Here is a 23,611-nt window from a genome sequence, read left to right as displayed (position 1 = left end):
GTCTCAAGGAAGCTGGGGCTGTGGAACTCTGAAAAATTCATTTTTTTTATCTGACAATTATCACCACACTGCAGACTAATTCAACAGTGCACCCCTCTCACTCTGCTTTGAATGCACTGGAGATTGACATCTTAAAAAACCTAACATCTCATTTTAACAAATAAAGGCACTATTTCCACATACAGTTTGGAATTATCAGCAATCATGAAACCACACAAAAAATTAATATACATTAAGCACTTCATCTTCTGATGGCTTCCTCTGAGTTTCAGTTATCGCTGCCTTCTCCTCATTTCCTTTCTTTGTATCTTCCTGTATTGATCTCTGCCTTTTCATCTCTTAAAAAAAAAAAAAGGGAAAGACATGTAAAATTATTATAAAGCTTGATATTTGTGTATTGAAATGTGGATTTACATTATCAGCTTATATATATATATATATATATATACATATATATATACATACATACATACACACACACACATATATATATACTATTAAATCATAAGATGGGAAAACATTTTTTAAAAGTGTTTCTACCTGGTCTATTCTCAACATATTGACTGAAAGACTGAAGTTGAGTTTTTCTGACTGTAGAATCCTTGCTGAACACGACAGGATTTCTAAATCGTTCTGTTGCTTTTTGTAATCGCTCAGTCCGGAGATCTTCTGTGCCATTCTAAAAGTAAAACAAATGTAGTAAGACAGTCCTGATCGCATAAACATGAAATTACATAAGAGTAAAACAACTTCTACTGGTTTAAGATAATGCCGAGTCAGAAACTTTTTGGAAGGAAAAGGATTTTAAAGAGCTCTACATAGCTCAACTACGGGTTCTGTTGCCTGTAACCAAACTTTGGGAGACATGGTTTAGACAGAGGCTCACTCTTGATAACTTTGATTCATTAGACACTGTAAACTCCTGTGTCTTCTCCCAATGATATCTATCATTTAAAAGCCATGTTGCTTCTGTTTATTCCCCCACAATTCTGCCCCATGGGTTTGTACGGTCCCACAGACTTGTATGACAAGAAGAACTAGTTTCTAATTTTATGCCCATTGAGATAAACCACTAATGCTGGATGAAGGCTAAAAGGTAGGATTATAATACTACCCCACTGAACTGCATTTCATCAGCTATAACTTTCCAAAGCCAGATTTGTAAGTAAGCCCTTTACAGCTAAGGAAACTACAATTATCTTTTCCAGAGCTTCCTATGTTAATACTGGTAACAAATTCAAATGGTTCTATCAACAAGAAATATCCCAGAAGACTGAACTACTGCAGTGTGTGGAAGCTGCAGATACCGAGGTGCTGTGTACCAAACAAATATTTCATTTTATACCTAATCTTTTATTATTTTTATTAAGTGTTTTGAAAGTAAATAGGGAAAGGCTAAGATGCATGACTAATAGCTAAGCCTGCTGAATGCTGAAACTGGTTATCAAAAGCTACCAAGACTTTGCCCTTCCTCTGCATTGAGACAATCAGTAATGAGGGAGTCCTCCAATGGCCTATTCTCTAGCCTCAAGGAGGCCTGGGATACAGAATCCTCAAGGGAAGGTAACAGTTTATCCTTTTCCACAAACACAGAATGCCTCATTTATAAACGTGTAAACTGCATTTTATTAAAAAAAATAAAACCCCAAATCAATGCGGAAAGCTTCAAGAGAACAGATGGACTCTATATGTTCTTTATAAGCACCATTTAAAAAAATCTTAACTAAAAAGATTCATACAAAGACAAGCTGTTTAAAGCACACCTTTTGTTGAAATAACTTCAAAAATTGTCACATATAAGCCTTTTTAGAAAGAAAAACCAATTTCATCTATTTAGACAATTAAACCTGAAGAATGAAAATACCTCCATTTCATTTTTTGAAGTTATATATCTTTGTTATTAAGATCATGCTTATAGTATGCTAGCTATGTAGCTAGGATAGAAACAGTTTGGGCTTTTATTTATTTATTTGTTTGTTTAAGAAAAGTGTGCATTCTTACTGTTATCATTATAATTGCCCAAGAGTTTAAAACTCCAGTCTTTACCAAAATAAACAAACACAGCTAAATTTTTTGAGGCCTGGCAACATGCTAAAATATCAGTGCGATTAGCCAGCAAATCCCATCTTAAGAAACGTTTTTATGACTAGGGACTTCTGCCACTTTACAAATGTATTCCTCTAAACCCACTAATTCAGTTAGCCTTTTCAATCCATTGTATTATTCTTAGGCCAGCGTCATTCTGCATTAAATCCACTGCAGAAAGCTAAATTGAACGCAAAAAATCAGACCTGATCCAGGCTTCTTTTTGTTCAAAGATAGAGACCAAAAGTCCTCTGGTGCTGCCACACACTTTCATCACCAATTTATAGAAACCAACAGTATAAGGGAAAAGCAATGAAAGTCATTGTTTTGGGACTTCAAAGCATCTCTGTGTCAGAGGAAGGAAATCCTTTCAGTCAGCAGGGCAGTCTCCATAGTCCGCAGGTGGGTGAAAAGTTACACAGGACTAGAAGTGCCCTAAAGCTACAGAACTATTAATGATACCATGTGAGGAAAAGGCATGGCTTGGTAGGGATAATATAAATAGTGTAAATAAAAATAATCTCTCATGTAGCATTTTGGCTAAAATCTTACATAAGGTAAGATTCAAATTGGCACAAAACACACACAAGTACCTCTATATACAATCACATACCATTTTCAGGTATTTATTAAGATTAATTCTAGTTCACCTAAACAGGCGAAAGGTTGAGGATGATAGAAAAAAAATGCTGGAATTTTCTTAGCAATATTCTTCCTAATAAAATATGAATACATTCTTGAGAATAGTTTCTACTTTCACCAACACATCAATATATAGCAGTAGTTTCTCTGGAAAACAGCATATGAATACTGATTACCATACTGCCACTTAATTGATTAGCTAGTCAATAAAAATATATATATATTAAAAATATATATATATATTAATCTTAGGATTATAAAAGGAAGTTAGAATATGCAAATAGAGAGTCAAATATTTTAAACAAGTAAGATTTACCTTAATATCTTGTTCCGAGCTCTCAGTTATAGCTTTCTGTGCAGCACTGGAGAGTGAATTTGCCACCTGTGGCTGAGCTTCTAGGAGCTTCTTTAGCTTCAAGTCTACCAATTTAGTGTTTTGTTCTGTTAAATACACAAACACCATGAACGACTGAGATACATTAAGATGAGTAGGCTATCAATTTAGGGGACATCATAAATATATTACTATATTTTAAAGAAAAACATTAATTAGGCTTGTGAAATAACATTATCAGACCTGACATATGTAGAACTCTTCATATATATATATATATAAACTGTAATACACACTATATAACTATAGTATAACTGAATCTTTAGGTATGTTAACTATATTCTTTTTTTTAACACTTTTTAAAAAATGTATTTATTTTTTATTTTTGAGAGAGAGCTCATGTCTCCAAGCAGACTCTCCACTGAGCACAGGGACTGACACGGGGCTTGATCTCATGATCCTGAGATCATGACCCAGCCCAAAATCAAGAGTCAGACACTTAACTGAGTGAATCACTCAGGTGTCCCTATATCATTTTTTATTGAGATATAATTGATATGTACCATTGTGTAAGTTTAACGTGTACAATGTGCTGCTTTGATACATTTATATAATGCAATACTATTACCATCCCAGCATTAGTTAACATCTCTATTACATTTATCATTTCTTTTTTGTGGTAGGAACAATTAAGATCTAGTCTCTTAGTATATTCTTTGTATATATACACACATATACATAAGCATATATATTTTCCCCCTTATCAGTTCCCTTAAAGAATACAGTCAATATAACTTAAGACCATTCAGTTACACTTTATATCTAATAGTGGCTATGCTTACTTGAAAACCTAGGCCTGTATTAGATGTATACATTTATATAAGTAACTGCATGGGTTATACATAATAAAACGGGCTATCTACAAAGTAGATATTTAAAAGAGGCAATACATTTTATTAAGTTATATTATTTGAGTTTCAATTCTTCTGGCATATTAAATTTATACACATAATACCATATTAAAACAAGTCCTTAACATTATCTCAGTCATGTACACATCGTTAGAATCCAATGTTTTAAGTATTAATGTATTAAATATGGATAGAAATTTAAAATAAATAAAATACAGCTATAACTTTTAAAATAAATAATTTCAAATTATTTTCAGCAATTATGTTAATCTTTAATAATAAAATAATTCAGAAACAAATGGAAACAATTCCATTTAAACAAATTCACTCAAAGCAACTCTTTAATAAAATGGTTGTAAAAGACATGCCAACCATTTGGTGAATGATATTTTTCATAAAGATTAATAAGTTTTCTAATTATAAGACTCTTAATAAATGCTATTATCATTACTTTCATGCAAATTGGTCAGTTTATATTGCTAGGCTTCTCTTTTAAACAATATCTGATGAACTATGGTCAAATCAAGATAAAGATTAAACAATTTATTATTAAAACATTATGACTTTTATATACATATTAAAAAAGAATTTTGGGGAAAATAAAGAAAGGCTAAAAATCATAATACATGTTATGTGCTTCCAGATTCCAGTTCGCATTCCTATTATTGCCATGAAATAAACCTATACTCTGGATTGCAAAGTCTATCCTATGCACATGCCAATACTTATCGGCATGCTTGAGAGTTACAAACAATATATTAGTTAACTCCAAAAACAGGAGGGCTGAGATGTGTTTTCTTGTTTGGCATACATGAAGTAGGAGAGTTTTTTAAAAAAGACAAGAGTTAATAAGCCTGTTAGTCCTAACATTTTTTTTTTTAAGTGAACATAAGTATTGAGAGTGGCTCTTTCATTTTCAAAAAAATTTGTTTTATTTATTTTTAAGTCATCACTACACCCAATGTAGGGCTCAAACTCATGACCCAGAGATTAAGAGTCACATGCTCCACTGACTGAACCAGGCAGGTGCCCCTAGCCTTAATATTAACCAACCTTTAAATTATTCCACCAACTTGCTACAACTAAAACCAGAAAACGTCCCTCACCTTACCTAAAAAATGGCTAATTTTTCTGTCTTTGTAATCTACTGCAAAACCAGAAAATATGTACCATTTACTATCAGTGATTTTATATGCCCATAAATTGCATCTTAAGGCTTTAATTCTGTACTTATGGATACCCTCAGCAGTAAAGGGGGGTTAGTGGTTTCTGACAGAGCTTTCGGTGGTGGTTGTGGTGAACGGGTGGATAAGTAAAAACAAAAATCTCTTTCAAAAAGAAAAAAACAAACTTACTAAGTTCTACTATATTTTAAATAGAAAAAAAAAGTAGTCCTAATTTTGGGTTAAACATTTAAAGATGTTCCTTAAATCCCAGCCTTCTCCTGGATTCATATAATTATAAATACATGGACTTCTATTTAGTAAAAGTATAGTTTGACACTAGACCATGAAGGAGCCTACTAAGAAAGGGCATGGGTTTTCTTGGGTGCTCCTTAGTTTTTCTTGGGTGCTCCTTAGTCAGAAAGACTCTGGTTGATTGTTTCTTGGAGAAATAACAGCATGATTTCAAACAGAGGAAGAAGAAACAAAGCAGGTTAGCACTGAAGGGACATGCCAGGGTTGGGAAGAAGAATATCTACCTGTTCTCACTCCCTTTGGCTTTTTACAGAAAAAGATAAATATTAGGGACTTCGCTTCCTCATCTTTAAGTCTAGAGAGATGGTCAAACACTTTTTATTCCTCTAAGAATTCAGTTCAAAGAGCATTTATGGAACCTCTCATGTATACAAAGCTTTGGATTGCTATCTGATGTTGACTATAGAAGCAATGCATTAGAACACTCATCTAATAAACCATAAGTATCTTTATATTTTATACAATCACTTAGTGATTATTTATTGACATAAGATATGAAATTAATTTAGTAACAGTCCATATAAGTAGTTTCCAAAATGTCTTACTGTAATTACTTATTGAATGGTAGAAATTAATTTATTAGCATTATATAAATATTTAAAGTAAGCACAAAATTTACAAAATAATATTACAACTAAGACTATCAATTCTAAACCAAAATATGGTCCATGGTTGACATTTACATCTCAAGTATTCCATAGGTATTACATCTTTACCTTATAACATTAAAATATTCAGGCTGAGATGGGAAACCAATTTTTGAATGCTTATAAATTATTTCATATACTATAAAATATAAAAATAAACTTTAGTATACAAAGTACAATTTATTATTCCAGTTTTATTGCTAATTTTAACATGAAATCTAAAACAAAATAACAAAATTGATGGAAAGTGGATTTAGCTAAATGATTTGTGAGGGTATAAGATGTAATAAAACTACACAAAGAGTTTATCATTATTAATGAGATAATAATAAAAATATGATGATAAAATTTGCCATGCAGCAGGATGCAATATATTTATAATTTGAAATTACCGGGAGTATCAAGGTCATTTTCTAAGTTAGTAAGTTCATCTCCACCTCCTACAACAAAGCCTTCAGGAATCTCCTCGTTAGTATCTATCTCAATATTATCATTTTCATCTGTAGGAACATGTAGCAATGATGTTAGTATATTATTTCTATTTTATATCATATATCCAAAATACTAAAGTATAAAACCCAGTATTTTAATGATAGTTATTCAAATATGGTCTGATACAGATCAGCAAGAAATCATTTTTAAGTCACTTTTCACTACTGGATTAACACTTATATTTTATATTCACGTGTCAAAGATGAACTGTCACATCAAAGCAGATACAAAGGTTTTGACAATTTGCCACACACTGTCTCTGAATCACTGAGCTTATCAAGTCCCTATATTTTAAAATATAATGTGTAAGTAATCTCTAATAACAGCATACAAAAATAAAGTTGATTTGGCAATAAAGTCATTAACTAATATTTCTAAATTTCACATTTTTAGCATTTATTAGATATAAATATATAAAGAAATAAATCACTGTTCATAAACTTGTAGTTATATTTAATCATTTGCATGAAGACTTGAATGCTTTTCTACTATCAATGACTATTATCATAAAAGTATTATGGATAAATTAAGAGACAAAAATTGAGAATGAAATAGTACCTTATGTAAAAGAAAGTTCAGAAATAATTAGAACAGTCCATCTTGGAAGACTGAAAACTGGGAAAAACTGTTACTATTCAAAACTAAATACATGGAAATGAGGAAGCTGTACACTATTTTTTATTTTTATTTTTATTTTATTTTTTAAAAAGATTTTATTTATTTATTTTTTTCATGAGAGACAGAGAGAGAGAGAGAGAGAGGCAGAGACACAGGCAGAGGGAGAAGCAGGCTCCACGCAGGGAGCCCGATGTGGAACCCGATTCAGGGACTCCAGGATCACACCCCAAGCCAATGGCAGGTGCTAAACCGCTGAGCCACCCAGGGAACCCCTATACGCTATTTTTTAATACACTTAGTAAAATGTTTTAGGTCACAATTAATTAATGGAGTTTTTTATATTAAAGTTTTCTATTATATACTCTTGTCCTTTCTAAATCCAAGTGATAATATTGGTTAAGTAATTTTGAATTTTGTGCATTTGAAAAAGCACAGCAATAACTGGATTTGCATGTCAGAGGTTTAGCTTTAAATTCTGTTATTGACAGGCAGTGTATCTTTTAGAGAAATACCTCTCTAGCCCTGAGAATTGAAGAATATCCCTACTGCTCTACAATTAACATTTTATTGGGCATCTTTTGTTAATGATGAGGTATTCTAGCATTATTGCAATTGAAAAATTCAAAGTTCTATAGTTTTGGCTTAATCCTTCAGTATCTGTCCTTTTCCCTGCATACCTTTGTGTTTGATCTGGGGCCTCCCCAAGTAAATACTTACCATGATCATTAATATTAATACTAACAGTTTACATTTATTGAAGATGTTCCATGTACTACATAAGCCATTTAGAAGAACATGACAAAGAAAAAAAAGTTTTAGAAATGATCCTGGGGAAAAACATTGCTGAATGCTTTCAAATTGCTAAGGCATCATACTTGGCTCCAGTATTTAAGTACAATCAGTTGAGAAATATTTTCTTTTTTTTTTTTTATAAGTGATAAACCTTCTTTTTTTTTTTTAATTTTTATTTATGATAGTCACAGAGAGAGAGAGAGAGAGAGAGAGGCAGAGACACAGGCAGAGGGAGAAGCAGGCTCCATGCACCGGGAGCCCGATGTGGGATTCGATCCCGGGTCTCCAGGATCGCGCCCTGGGCCAAAGGCAGGCGCCAAACCGCTGCGCCACCCAGGGATCCCGAGAAATATTTTCTAATCAGTTGTGCTTAGCACAACTAACTTCATAAATGTTACATCTTCATTATCCTCAAAAATTCTCTAAATAGTTTTGTAGTAAACAAAAATGAATGGACATGTATTTCCTGAGTACTAAATGTTTAGAATACTTCTCATATTAATCTGCCAGAAATAGTTTACTATCAATAGTTTTTAGAGTGTAATACATTGTTGCTGTCAACCAACCTGTATGGATTATTACTGACCATAATTAACCTAGGGTAAAAGCATAAAATTCAACATTCACTTTGCACATTGTATCTACAATTTACAAAACATTGCTAGATGTTGAGGAGATACCAAATTGTATAAAACACTTATTCTGCCTTAAAGTTATACATTCAGGTAACTATGTAGGACAGATAAGTGTTTGGGGGTAAAAGTCAGTTACAGAGCAAATTCAAAAGATGAAAAGATTACTCTTTGCCAATAGTACCAGGAATTGTTCTTTTGGAGCACAAACCTTCAAAGCATACTAGAAGGAAAATAATGGGAGGTAAGTCTTCAAAGAAAGAACTGCAGAGAGGCCTGAAAGGCAGAATGGGAAGTTTAAATTCTACTTGATAGGAATGGAGAGATACTGATACTCTAACATGATCAGCACTGTGTTCTTTAAGAGCAGCCTATACGAAAGAGTAGTCTTTATAAGCAATTTTCTATCCAACTGTCTTATTGTAATCAGTTGTGCAAATACATATAAAATAATTAGTAGTAATATAAGCACTGAACTTTATGACTTTTAAAAATTATAGTGGCTTCAATATTATTCCTAAAATATCATTCTTGCTTACTTACATTCTGATATGCCTTCTTATGTGACAGAAAAAGTGGTCTAGGATCACCCACGTGAGTGTAATATGCATGTGACATCATCCTTCATGTGAGTGAGATTGCTGACCTAGATGTCAGACTGGAGAACTCAAAGGCTGCAGGCAGTAAATCCAGGTTGGAGACTGTTATAATCTCCAGGCAAGCAGCACAGAGAGCCTAACCCAGTATATAAGAATTGGGAGTGGGTATGATGTAGTTTGAAAATCTACTGGCTGGATGAAGAGGGATACCGAGGAGGAGAGGGGTGAAGCAGATGTCAAAATTAACCCTCCAATCTGACTGACTAGAATGATAGCTTTGCTATGAAAAGAAATAGCTAAGTCTGGAAATGGGGTCAGATATGGGTACTTTCAGGTTCCGGAGATATGTAGAAAATTGTACTTCCTTTCATTATCCACGTATACAGTGCTGGGTTCCTATGTGATGTTAAATGGGTGCCATTCATTTTATTTCCAGTGAAATGAACTCTATTTAGACTACCACTCACCAGCAATGCTGAGTGGGTTGACTCAGTGTTTATTTATGTATTGCTAACCTTAGATAAAAGGATTACTATATGGGAGGGCAAGAATAAAAATTGATCTCCTATACAGCTCAAGTCTTCTTAAGAATGGATTTCTACTTTTTCCATTCACTGACTTCAGTTTTACAACAAACCCTTGAATTCTTTTCAATAGTTAATGTTACACATTTCTTAACACCTGTGGAAATAGTCTAAATGCATTCTAGCAGAACTAAAGTGTATGTGTGTCTGTGTGAGAAATCGCATCTTACGTTTATGATTATTTATCTATCTAATCTATCTTTGTGGCTAACAACTAAAATCTCAGTAGGTGAGCATGGCAGAAAGTAAACTAGAGATCCAGTAGAAACTAGTTTACAAATATGGTACATATAATATATGCAGGAACAGGTAAAAGGAGATTGGATATACACTGGAATGAGACAGTACAGTCCACCTGACACTCAGGAGCACTATAAGCAAAATGGGAATCCTAGTGGTATGATAAATAGCACATCAATAAGGCCAGTCATAAAATCTCATTTGTAAATAAGCTGAATGGAAAAAAAGGATATCTGGTAACAGTAAAAAAAAACATTTTTTCCAAAAGAAACTGAGGTGATCATAAACATATATTCAGAAAAAAATTTTCTCACTTGTATCATGATTTTTTAAATTCTCATTGAAGGTCCCTATAAAATTAATGACTTAAAAAAATAAAATAAAATTAATGACTTTTAAAGTTATTCTATAGAAATCAAATACAAAACAGAAAACACAATATAAATATAATTACTAATAAAAGCTGAAAATAAAAATTATATCTTGGTTAACAAGTTTTGATAAGCCTATTTGCCATAACTGAAATAAAGATAACACAGGCATAATAAACACATAAATTCTCATGGATGAAATTTAAAAAAAAAATTTCCTTTATACACTTGAAATGCAAAAACAATGTACACTACTTTATCTAAGTCAAAAAGCGGCAACAATGTCCACTGAAAAGTTAAATTACCCTAATCTAACTTAAACCAAAGTGATAACTTACTAATAAATATATAATAGAAAATATGTACCATATTTAATATACCATATTTTTTAAATTAATTTTTATTGGTGTTCAATTTACCAACATACAGAAAAACACCCAGTGCTCATCCCGTCAAGTGTCCGCCTCAGTGCCCGTCACCCATTCCCCTCCAACACCCGCCCTCTTCCCCTTCCACCACGCCTAGTTCGTTTCCCAGAGTTAGGAGTCTTTATGTTCTGTCTCCCTTCCTGATATTTCCCAACATTTCTTTTCCCTTCCTTTATATTCCCTTTCACTATTATTTATATTCCCCAAATGAATGAGAACATACACTGTTTGTCCTTCTCTGATTGACTTATTTCACTCAGCATAATACCCTCCAGTTAATATACCATATAACATATACTAAATACATGATATAATTTAATCTTAACACAGGACAGATACCTCTTTCCAAGTGCCCATGGGCCATTAACAAAAATTTATTTAGTCAAAATAGAAGCTTATTAATTCCCAAAGCAGAAATTCAGGCCATAACACCATACAATTAAAAATGAAAATATCAAACTTTGTACCCAAATACTTGCATTTTGCCAAGTAAAGATCAATATAATAAAATGAACCCACAAGTTGCAGGATTTTAAAGTTAGGTTATTATAAGTCTATATAACTACTGAATGATGCAGAAATTGAGAAAATATGCAGTATGCTACAATATCACCTGCTTCTCTCATAAGCCCTAAAACTATGTCAAAAGGAGGACAAGTAAAAGCTAGCCTATAGCTCCGTGGACAGATATGCTTCTGTTATTTCACTAGAATTAGGCCATTTGTGGTTGCCATAGAGTGCAAGTGGGTTGTTTGAATATGGCTACATACAGGACCAAAAATACTTTGTGTGTATTTCCTGTAGACACTATGAAACTGAACATAACTCACCTCAAATTTGCTAAGTTTTCTTTCCTAACTGAGACAGGTTGCTGCTTGAGAACACAAAAAAACCAAGCTTTTCAAGTAGGTTCAGGCAATGAGTCTCAGATCATGTTCAACATATTCCCCGGGCTATGCTATATTATTTCAGCTCTTGACCACCCTCTCCTTTGTCTCTCTGGACCTCTGCTTCTAAAACCTTCCCATCTTCGTCCTCCCATCTAGGCTAGTCCCTACTTATTTCTCTCTCCTCTTCCTTTCACACAATTCCATATTCAGAACATTCCTACTAGACAACAGAAGAGTAGATACTAATCTGTTAATTTTCCCACCTGACTTATCAACCTCATAATGTCATTTTTCCTTAGGAATTAGACTCTTGTGAACCCAAGTGAATTTCTAATTTACAAGTGTCAGCAAACTATGCCATGGGGGCAAAATATAGCCCACCACAGATTTTGGGTAAATAACCAGCAGACCCATGCATTTATTACATAACGTTCAAGGCTACTTTCAGGCTACAAGAGCAGCAGTGAGTAGTTTAGACAGAAACCATATGGCCTTCAACACCTAAAATATCTACTCCTGCCCTTTTCAGGAAGTTTGCTAAATCTTGACCTAAAACGGTGACTGTCATGGCTCATTAGGTAAGTACCTATGTATAATGGTTGAATTTCAGGCAGGAATTTTATCCTCTCCCTTGTCCTAAAGGTCTCTTCCCCTACTCCCAAACTCAACAGCTTCAGCTTAGACCTTGAGGGCAAAGGAGACCTAGTCTGATCCATATACCTTTACTGAGGTCAAGGAATAAGCCTACTCTCCTTGTTGTAGGTCAACCTTAGCTCTGATTAAGAGCCTACCATCTGATATATGGCTGCTTTCAATATCCAAAATATAGTGTGTCCCATAGGAGAAATGGACCCTGGTCACTTTGATCTTTTTAGGGAACAGAGACTAGACTCCTCAGGTTTTCATAAGTTATCTACTGAACCCTGTCCCATCTTTATTTTACCTGACTTTCCCTGTTCTAGTCTATACTTCTTTGCTAGCTCCACAAATCCAATCTGCATTTGCTTTTATTTATGTTGTTTGATTACTGAATGATACCAAAATCAGCTCTTCACGTTCCCCAGTTACCAAGTAGGGAAGATACGCATTCTTTGGATTGTCACATTGATGAAGTCTCTCTACCTAGTTTAGTCCTGGCTTAGTCTCACCTGGGGTTGACTATAGTGACAAGACCAATTACACAGATGACCCTTCCTATCTATGACTCTTCATAGATGAAGAAAAGCGTGGCTTTGATTATTAAAAGCCAAATACCTGATTGATGGGGGCACAGGGTTTATCCATAAAAATAAAATAGATTAAAAAGATATATAAATAGATACAAGAAAGAGAAGATGAAGATCAGTGTGCTTGAATCTTCCAAAGAGTAGATCAAGTGCCACCTTAGACTAGGAGGAGAAAGAAAAAATGAGAAGGTATAAAGGAAGAAGCAGTTGGAAGAGTTCATGAAAAAAAAGAACAGATCAGGAGGGACCACATGAACAAGAGAGTTAGCACTGAAAGACCAGTCAGCACCAATGTGAAGACTCTAAGTGAGCTCCACTCATGGTCTATGATAAAGTCTTTTCGTTATCCAGTGACATCTGCCTGAACCCTGCCTGAGACTTCATTTTAACATTAACCAAACTATCTAAAAAAAAATAATAAATAATAATTAATATTAAAACTTGGGGATCCCTGGGTGGCTCAATAGTTTAGCACCAGCCTTCAGCCCAGGGTGTGATCCTAGAGACCTAGGATCGAATCCCGTGTCAGGCTTCCTGTGTGGAGCCTGCTTCTCCCTCTGCCTGTGTCTCTGCCTCTCTCTCTCTCTGTGTCTCTCATGAATAAATAAATAAAATCTTAAAAAAAAAAAAATTAAGACTTTTAATTCTTAGCCTTCCCACAGTTTATAGCTTATTTAAAATAGCATTATTATTTGCTCACTATTGAAAAAAATATTAAAAGAGATATTAGATGCCTCTCTATCCCACTATTACAATGAGTTTATAAATTTTTCTTACGAGTTTATGATATCACAAGAAGGGAGCATCAGTAGCTTTAGAACGCTTTATATGGAAGGTCAATAATATGAGTTTTTTTCTATATTCTGAGATATAAGGACGCAAAGATTTTTATGACTTACTTGGAATAGCTGAAATTTTTATGATGCCAAAGAAATACCTTGTTATTAATAGTAAATGAAGGCAAATTATCATAGCATTATATAAATGTAGCTAGGAGTAGCAACTGATGTTACTATAAATCTGTAGTGGAGAGTGTAGAAATTGCAATAAAAATTCCAAATGATAGGAGTTGAAAAGTAAGATGAAGGATTTAAGAAGGTATAAACAATCTGAGGAGACCGGAAGGACAGATACACAGCTGTTTAGGAAAGCAGCTTTCAAATTTATGGGATGGAAAGTTATATGCTATAGACATTAACTAGAATTCTCTACAACAGTAAGTTTGTAACATAAGGAATCAATTAGAAATAACAGCAGTAAGTTTCAGTTTACTTTGAAGAAACTTACCATTGACCTAGAAATTGCTTACCTCTGTTTCAGTTCTCTAAGGTCTTATTTGAGTCCACACTTGCCTACTCTTCAGAGTGATCTTAGCATTCTAAGATTAACTCAGGACAAGAATCTCGCATGCTTTGGTAAATAAATAGGTTATACACCTTTGAAATTAAAAAAACAAACCAAACCAAACCAAACCAAAACCACTCACAGGCCTCTTGAGTGTACTCCTCTTAAACAAAAATGTAAAAAGTTCCAAATTAAGGATGCCCAAATTGAGCCTTAAGAGGCAAAATCAAAATTCTTCTTAATCAAGTCTACAGTCCTTGTCCTAACATCAAGCTGAGAATACTTTCTGCAGATACTGAAGAAGACTTTCTTAGAATAAGGAAACTACGAAGAAATGTATATGGGGCTTACTCAAAATGCTTGCGTATCAGGCTATGAGGCCAGAACACTGTTAAGGCTACTTTCTAAAGATCTAGTTCCAAGCAAAACTCTTTCGTGCCAAAGCTCACCACTAACAAGTCTCATGACCTCGAGGTTGAGGACCTGAATGCATTTTACTCACTCCGACTACAATTAAAGAGGCATCATGGGGAATCATAAAACAAAGTCTGTATGAATTTTTTCCTAAATCGTATTCTAATAAAGTAAAAATTAAGCCCAAAAGTTGATTTGGAAAACAGGAAGCATTATCTTTTTATTTATTAAGCTTCCTACAGGTTTTTTGCAACGTATCAATAGGTTAGAAACTTTATATACTTGATGCAACATTTTGAAGTGAGAATAAAAAGTCCCAAAGGTCTACTGCAGATTTCTGGGTTGTCTGTAGAATATGATACAAGATTCTTTAACTCACCTCCAGATGCCTTTGACCTTTCTTTCAACTTTTCTGCAGCCATTTCACCATAGCTGGGAAGTTCTGACATCTTCACTCCAGATCGAGCTTCTGCTATTAGCTGACGAGCTCTCTCTCTCAGCTGCCGACGTCGCTCTTCATCTTGCTGCTAAGATATATTGAACAGTTGCCAACTCAGTAATTGACAGAAATGCAATTTCATTTTCAATCTGATCATCATGATAGTAACTGGTTTACAGCATGGTGCTTGGCCCACATTATAAATAGGATGCTCTATATCAGTTGGATGTCACACCATTTTTAAAAGACATCTTAGAATCAGATTTTTAAAAAATATTTACAAATTATTGTATTAAAATGTCTGCTAAAAATTCAAACTAGCCTTTAAAGAATGCTTGGCAATATGTATTGCTGAGAAAATAGCAGGGACTGTTATTAATAATCAGGTTTATTGAAAAAAGTCATAATACTAAAAACAGAATTTCAAGTAATACCTTATGTCTTTTAAATAGAATTTAACTTGCTATTTTCTTTCTTTTTTTTTTTTTTTTAAAGATTTATTTATTCATGAGAGACATAGAGAGAGAGAGGCAGAGACATAGGCAGAAGGAGAAGCACACACCATGCAGGGAGCCTGACATGGGACTTGATCCCGGGACTCCAGGGTCAGGCCCTGGGCCGAAGGCGGCGCCAAACCGCTGAGCCACTGAGGCTGCCTGACTTGCTATTTTCTAATAAAGGTATAGAGCACTGGCCAATAGACATCTTCAGTAGCAGAAAATGCTGCCACACCATATTGATCAAATATAAGAAACAGTACTTTAGGGAGGCTAGAGTGGAATGGAGATAGTATGTTAGCTATACAAGTTAGTTGTTGGTAGTTTTTAAATCAGAATATTGGGTAACTGATGTACTATCCCCATTCCTACTCCTTCTCCCCTCAAATGCACATTAAGAAGGAAAAATAAGGGGCGCATGGATGGCTCAGTTGGTTAAACCTCTGCTTTTGGCTCAGGTCATGATCTTAGGTTCCAGGGATCAAGGCCTGTGTTGGGCTCCCTGTTCAGCAGGGAGTCTGTTTCTCCCTTTCCCTCTGCCCCTCTCCCCAACTCGTGTGTGTGCTCTCTCAAATAACCAAATAAATAAAATCTTAAAAAAAAAAGAAAATCTAATGTGTTTTTTTAATATTTAAAGTAATCAAAAATTACAGAGAATTAAATAACTAAAATTTCTGCTTATTAAAAAAAGGATTAATATGAATTGTAATATCCAATGTGAAAGTGCTTTGTAAACTGGAAAATTTATAAAATATATATTAAATAATATATATAATAGAGATGGTAGTCAGAAGTTAGGTGGGTCATTGCAGGGGAAACTAGGAGGTAGGAACAATACACAGACACAGAAGCAAGGAGGTACAATGGAGAAAAAGCACATAGCATAGGGCAAAAATAACAACAGAAAGACAAGGCAAGAAAAATAAAGCTGGGCAGATAAGACTGTAGAAGCCCTGTCCATCAGGGTAATTTATTGTAAAGAAAGCAAGGGTCAGTTAAAGGTTTGTTTTTGTTTTTTGTTTTTTTAAAGATTTTAATTATTTATTCTTGAGAGAGAGAGAGGCGGAGACACAGGCAGAGGGAGAAGCAGGCTCCATGAAGGGAGCCTGACGTGGGACTCGATCCCCGGTCTCCAGGATCACCCCCTGGGCCGAAGGCGGCGCTAAACCGCTGAGCCACCTGGGCTGCCCTAAAGGTTTGATTTTGAATGTGTGTGTCTTTGGTGGGAGGTTGGGGGAGAATGACCAACTAGAGGTGTTATTTGAGAAAGATGAATATGACAAAGGTGTTTAAGATAGGTTGGCATAGAGAAACTAGAAAGAGATTAGGTAGAAAGCTCTTATAATAATAGCCCAAGGAAGTTGTAATGAGATCCAGAAGTAGGATGGTAGCAACTGGAATCAAAGAGACAGTGTAAGAATATATTAGAGGCAGAACTGATATATACCAATTCTTCGCAACTGATTAGATACAGAGGGAAGAAAGAAACGGATTCAGGAGTTTTAAACTTGGATAACTAGTAAAACTGTGGCTCTAAAAATAAAGATAAACTAAGAGGAGCTTTAGGAAGAAAAAAGAGAGGAAGTTAGGAGTAAGACAGACCGGGTTTGGGAGGTTGGCTGGACATCCAACTAAAGATGTTATGAGGTAGGTGTAAAGTGAAATTCATGTTAGGAAGTGAAGTCAAACTATGAGTACAGAGCTGAAATTGTAGGAATGTATGAAAGTGCCAGAAGGGATACAAAGAAAAAGGGGAGCTACTGACTAAAACATGGAAAACATCTGCATTTAGATGAGAAGAGGAAAAGGAGACAGAGAAAGAGGAAGAACCAGAACACTGCTGTATCCTGAGAATCAAAGTAGAAGAGACTTTCATGAAAAATGGCTACAGTACATGTGAGAGGTTAGTGAGTCTGAACATTATAAAGTGCTATCAAGAGGTGCCTGGGTGGCTCAGTCGGTTAAACATCTTGCCTTCAGCTCAGGTCATGATCCCAGGGTTCTGGGACGGAGCCCCATGTTGGGCTCCCTACTTTGCAAGGAGTCTGCTTCTCCCTCTTCCTCTGCCTCTCCCCCCCCACCCCCACCCTGCTTGTGTTCTCTTTCACTCACTCTCTCTCAAATAAATAAAATCTTAAAAAAAAAAAAAGGGCAATCAAACTTGGTAGGCAATCCTATTAGGGACAGCAAGGCTAGACACCAAATTGATGGAGCTCAAACCTAGGCAGTTCTTTCATACATTTTGAGATAACTAGAAATGAGAATTAATTTGAGTAGATAAATAAGGGTATCAGATGCACCAGGAGACATCATGCTTAAAGCTCCTAATAGACAAAATGCAACAATTTCAGTATTAAAAAGAACAATGACTGCAGTGAATTGAATCAATGAAATCACATATCAAATCAATGAAAAGTTATCAATTCACTGTGATATTCAAAAAGTTCTTTGATGGGGCACCTGACTTGCTCAGTCAGTAGAGCATGCTACTCTTGGTCTTGGGGTCGTGAGTTCAAGCCTCATGTTAGGTATAGGAATAGAAAAGATTTGTTTTAAAAAATTAAACAGAATGCGGAAAAGAACAAAGGGAAATTTTTTTTTAAAGTTCGACGGAGGATGTATAAATTCATTAGAGGCAGCTTTTAAAACAACTCCTCTGAAAATTTGCAATTAGAAGAAAAGAATCAAGCAATTATCTTGTCTTTCCAGTAAGAACTGAATTTTAGGGTAACTAAATAGTCCTAGTCAATGAGAGAAAGTGCCATGTCATACAATAATACCAGCTATAATAATTTTTAAGAGGTAAAATTACAAAAACATAATCTTGTCATTCATAAAAGAATGACTCTGGCATAGATTATCAACAGTTATTAAAGCTCTTTGATAAATGTCTGATGGGAAACTAGATATTCGTATTATGCTGTGGCAGACTGTATTTTCCAAAGATGGGCATGATAGTATTTTTCATTCCACATGTTCTCTGCAATGTGACCTTGCCACTCCCTCATCAAGTGGTAGAGTTTAATTCCTCTCCCCTTGAATCTCAGCCAGCTTTAGGCACTTGTATTATAATCAGTAGAATAAGTAAGTGTTGTGGGTGATTTCCAAGGCTAGGTAGGAAAAGCCATACCCCTTTTTGCCCAGTTCTCTTGAAATTCTAGCATTTTTTACTCTCTGGGAACCCAGCTGTCATGCCAGACAAGTTAAGCCTTGAGACTCCTTGGCCCACATACCAGACATGTGAAAGAAGAGGCATTCAGAAGACCACAGTCCTTAGCCATTTTAAGTCAACCCCAACTATTCAAGTCTCCTTAGACAAATGCGCAACAGAGACAAAGCATCCCCACTGTGCCTTAAATTCTGACCCAAAGAATCGGTGAGCATAAAAACAATTTTTTTTTACACCACTAAGTTTGGGGTAGTTTTTACACAGCAATAGTAATTAGAACATATGCTTAAGTAACACCACAGAGATTATTTCCTAGTTGCAAGGAGAAACCTCTTGTAAATGGAGAGATCAGAACTAAATCAGGGACTTGGGACCACTAATCTAATAGTCTTGGCATCATTAATGCTGGGTCAACGGTATGTTAAATTTTTTGATGTGAAGGACATAAAGTGCACACCACCAATAATATTCCAGCCCAAATGTTTAAAGTGAATTCACTAGGCCTTTCAATAAAACTTCAGTTTATCATATACACAGAGGATAGAGAAACATGATAAATGGCACAGCAAGGAAGCAACCAAATAAATTCAGGATAACTGACCTGGTCATTTTAACAAGAAAGTTATGAAAACAAACACACAACAAAAACCAACTAACCAATCACCATTACCACCAACAAAAGAAACCTAACCAGATATAGTGTATAGTCCTGGGTTAGACAGTGGTTTGAACAAACCATTTTTAAGGGACATTGCTGCATCAATTACAGAAATCTGAATATAACCATAGTACTAAATGAAAGGAAAATACAAGTTGACTGGGAAAAAAAGTTTAATAACCTCATTTTGGCAAAATAAATATACATATAGATATACATATATAGAGAAAAACTTGGAATGGTATTCTCAAAGTCGTTATGATGGAAACATCTGGGTGTGGAAATGTGATATTTTTGTTTTCTTACTGTGGTTTGTCTTCATTTTCTAATTTTCTATAAGTGTACTACTTTTATAATAAAAGTTATTTTAAAAATCTGAGGAGAAGGAAGGAAAAGATGAGATGGTAGGTTTCCATCTCATGAGGGGTGGGTGGTAGTTGTGGTAAAAGCAAAAGAAGGGAGACCCACATTCCAGGGAAATTCTCTCAATATTTAGAGACAAAAGCTTCCTTGTAATTAGAGGAGTAGTATGCAGTAGGCAGGGTAAGACTGAAGATGGGAGCATAATATGCATAAATCTGCAGTTCTCTACTAATATTTCTGAACTTGGAAAATATACTAAGAATAAAAGGAGATACATGCTCGATTATGGTGATTCTGGTAATGGTTGCTGATATTTCTTAGCTTTTATATGCATGATCTCATTTAATTTTCACATCCCGATTTTTACCAATGAGAACATTTAGGTTTAGAGTTCTAAATTCACAACAACTAGAATGGATGTCAGAACCGGGAGTCCAGCCCAGATCTGTTGGACTACAGACAGAGCCCTTGCTCTAAACCGAGAAAATATTTGATCCCAAAAAGTATCAAATTACACGACCAACTAAGGAAAATTGAGCTTTTACTAAACTTTCATCTTTCAAACTTAAGAAAAGTTAAGAGCATAATAAAAATCATTATTTGGTATGCCTCAGGCAACTAGGTTTAAGTGAATTTCACTGCGTGAATAATGACTTCTTGCAGAGCTGGAATTTGGTGATTCAGACTAAGATGAAGCGGTCTTGGGTCATCTTAACTGAGTTAAAATGAAATAAATGATTCTACCTTTCCAAATACGAAATGGGAACCTAATTTTTTTCTCACAAGCTACCACGTCCCCTTGGTCTCTCTCCTCCTCCAATAATACTCCAATCTGCAAATGTTTCTAAGAGCTTACCAAGAGCGCAATTTAACACAGGCAATCATTAATAAAACCAACTCTAAATACTAATTAGGGACACTTTATCAATTTCCATGTAAATTGTTTGTTTGTACCTATTTACCCGTTATTGTTCTCTATACAATAGAAAAAAATGCAAATGAACAAATCAGAATGCAGCCCTAATGGGACTTTCTGTTTATAACCATTAGCCCAGAGGTGTGCTGTAATTCAATTCTCAAGTAGCAAGATTTAGCCTCATTAACAGACTGCAAGGGCAGGTTACAACTCATAAAACCCTACAGTAAACAAAGTTTATGGACACAGCACAAAATCTTGAGCCTGATTGACAGAATTCTAGTTCCCTATCAGATTGCCTTGATTTACTTTTCTACTAATGTCCTAACACCACAGAGACAATTTTGCTTGGGCCTAGAGCTCTCCAGTGGGATGGCATATCTGCGTTGTTTGTTTTCTTACCCATTAACTTCCCTTAAGACAAAGAACCAACTGAAAAAATAGAAGCTAATTGTTAAGGTCAAAAGGAAAAGCTTGTAATTATAGCAATTGATTATGCAACAATTTTTATTTAATTGACAGTATTAATTTCCAGATTCATTATAAGTAAAACTATTTCATTTTAATTTTTATATGTAAGCTCCATTAAAAAGTTGATTTTTGCAGTAATATTTACAGAATAGTTAACAACAAAATCTATGGATCTTTTGCTCAGTAGAGACATACTGTTTATGTCAAAGGAACAAAATAACCAGAGAGTACGGATGATGGTTATTTTTGTACAGCATTCAGTCCAAACTGCTCAGATATGTAGATGAGTACTTCTGGCAATAATGGTTTACTTAAACCTATCCAAGTAGAAATGTGTTATTGCTATTTTTTTTGACCATTCTGCATTCAAAAAAGACAAAAATAAATTCTTTAGCTGTAAATAAATCATCTGTTTACTATGTCTGCTGAAAAAGGAATCTTTTCACTGGGATGCATAGGTAAGGTCACTTAGGAAATGGCTATCACTAAAAAGAAAACTGCACTTGAAAAATCCAATACAGTAGGAAATTTATGTATCTTTCATTTACCTGCCTAGTCTAAATAACCTTAAATAAACTGAAGTAGTTGGCTTCCTATTTCTATGAATGAGTCTGATGACATTTACTTTTTGCCATACAGTATTATTTGGAATTAGACTGTTACGTAGGATAATCTGGCTTTTGTATGACGGATGCACTCTTTGGGAGGGCTTGATGAAAGCTGTATTTTTGGAAGGTCACCCTCCTCACACGCATCTTTTTATATAAGACAGGTTGTAACAACTTTTTTGGTAAATACTAGCTCTGTCCCTGTGCACAGTGTTTTCACACGTTGACTTGTTCAGTGCTCACAATTCCGTAGTAACTACTATCTCTCTGATTTGATAGAAATCAAATCTCACTTAAATACACTGCCCAAGGTCATACATCTTGTAAATGGCATAGTAAAAATGAAAAATCACTGCCTGATTTCAAAGCACTGGTCCTACGTATCACATAACTGGTGTTCAGAGAATGTTTCTGAGGCCCTACTGTGATTGTGATTTTTTTTTTAAAAAAAACTCGTTTTTTTTTTTTACTTATTCTTGGATTTTACAAATCAGGTTAAATTCCCCTTTGTCCTACTGAATACACAGAGGTGAAAAGAAACTAACTTGTTTATATTCATTTAAAACAGGTTCCCAATCTTTCCCTTCTCAAAAGTACTGAATGTAGTACTCTTAAGCTTTACTTTTTTCTTTGCTAACATCTTCAGCATAAGGCAAAAGTCCTGTTATGGTGCAAGGAAAGAGCTTGTATTTCAATACAACAAATTTAAGTATTTCCAAAAATAGAGAGTGGATCAGAAGTAACCACTTTGGACATAAGCAGAAAAAATATTTAGTCCTTTTACAGCATGTCTTCAAGTTACTGTTTTCCTTATCGTTCTGAAATGGTCTACAATCTGCCATAGATAGATGCACTAGTAAAACTTGAACAATTTAAGGACAAACTCTTCAAGAATAAGTAATGTAATTCCTTGTTTCCTTTCCATAAAAATGTATTGGTATGCAATTTTTATATTTCACAGTTCACCGACATCTAGGCAAGCTTTCTTCCACTGCTTCAATGGTGCTACTTTTAATTTTATCCTCCTTAGTCGTAGTAATTAAAGTGATCAGCAGTGGCATCCCAGCGGCTTTGACACAGCTACAACCCCCTAGCAGACTTTTGCTTTTAAGGGGAAAGGGAAGAAAAAGACTAGAGTTTCATTTCACAGAGAACAAGAAAATGAAGCTTCTCCAATCCTCAACTTCATTCAATTGTTCTTTCAGCAGCCTTTGGATCTTAAGAATCAAATAAAAATGGCTGCCATGGGGGGTCCTTTTTATGCTTGCTGCAAATGTCACCAACTGACATTACTTTAGCCAAAAAATGATGCCATGGATTTGTGAAGGTGAATTAGAACATGAGAAACTGTCAGTGTAGCTGCTGAGATCATTACCCACCCATGGGTGTCTTTCATAACATTAGATATTTTTATTCAGTTAGTTGAAAAATAAGGATTGAAAAGTCTATCTAATAAACATGTCTACACATGTTTTCATAAAATAAGCTTTAACAAAACTAAAAATATTGTTTCAAATAATGTGATTTGCATCTTTACTCTTTGTAAATTTGTTTATAGCAAAACAAAGCACCCTATTTCCTCCAACAAACCATAATTCCATATCCTTTACCATCCTTAACAACACAATATCCTGTGCTTAACTGTTACTTTCAGCGTTTCATACAGTCTTAGTAATTGGACTTTTATTAACTGGGTTAAATACATTTTAACTTTTCCAAACATTTTTTTAAAAAGGGCTTTACCTAATACTGCCAGTATTTCA

The 23,611-nt window shown here is 34.6% G+C and overlaps 1 protein-coding gene across 33 annotated transcripts in view; it reads right to left on the bottom strand.

The window, feature by feature from the left end:
- EHBP1 (EH domain binding protein 1) overlaps window positions 1-23,611 on the bottom strand; it is a 320,237-nt gene that overhangs the window by 45,504 nt on the left and 251,122 nt on the right. For 10 of the 33 annotated variants that reach the window (XM_072742367.1, XM_072742369.1, XM_072742375.1 and 7 more), the window contains 5 exons: window positions 15,107-15,254; window positions 6,490-6,597; window positions 3,044-3,168; window positions 541-679; window positions 232-338 (listed from right to left, as the gene is read on the bottom strand). In XM_072742367.1, coding sequence (XP_072598468.1) covers window positions 232-338; window positions 541-679; window positions 3,044-3,168; window positions 6,490-6,597; window positions 15,107-15,254 — 627 coding nt within the window. The remainder of the gene's footprint in view (window positions 1-231; window positions 339-540; window positions 680-3,043; window positions 3,169-6,489; window positions 6,598-15,106; window positions 15,255-23,611) is intronic. The other 23 variants (XM_072742383.1, XM_072742385.1, XM_072742378.1 and 20 more) reach the window with 3 other exon arrangements.

This window comes from Vulpes vulpes, chromosome 16 (genome assembly GCF_048418805.1).
Source record: "Vulpes vulpes isolate BD-2025 chromosome 16, VulVul3, whole genome shotgun sequence".
In the NCBI taxonomy this organism is placed as follows: Eukaryota; Metazoa; Chordata; class Mammalia; order Carnivora; family Canidae; genus Vulpes; species Vulpes vulpes.
The sequence above is the reverse complement of the archived record's forward strand: the minus strand, read 5'-3'. Positions and strand labels throughout refer to the sequence as shown.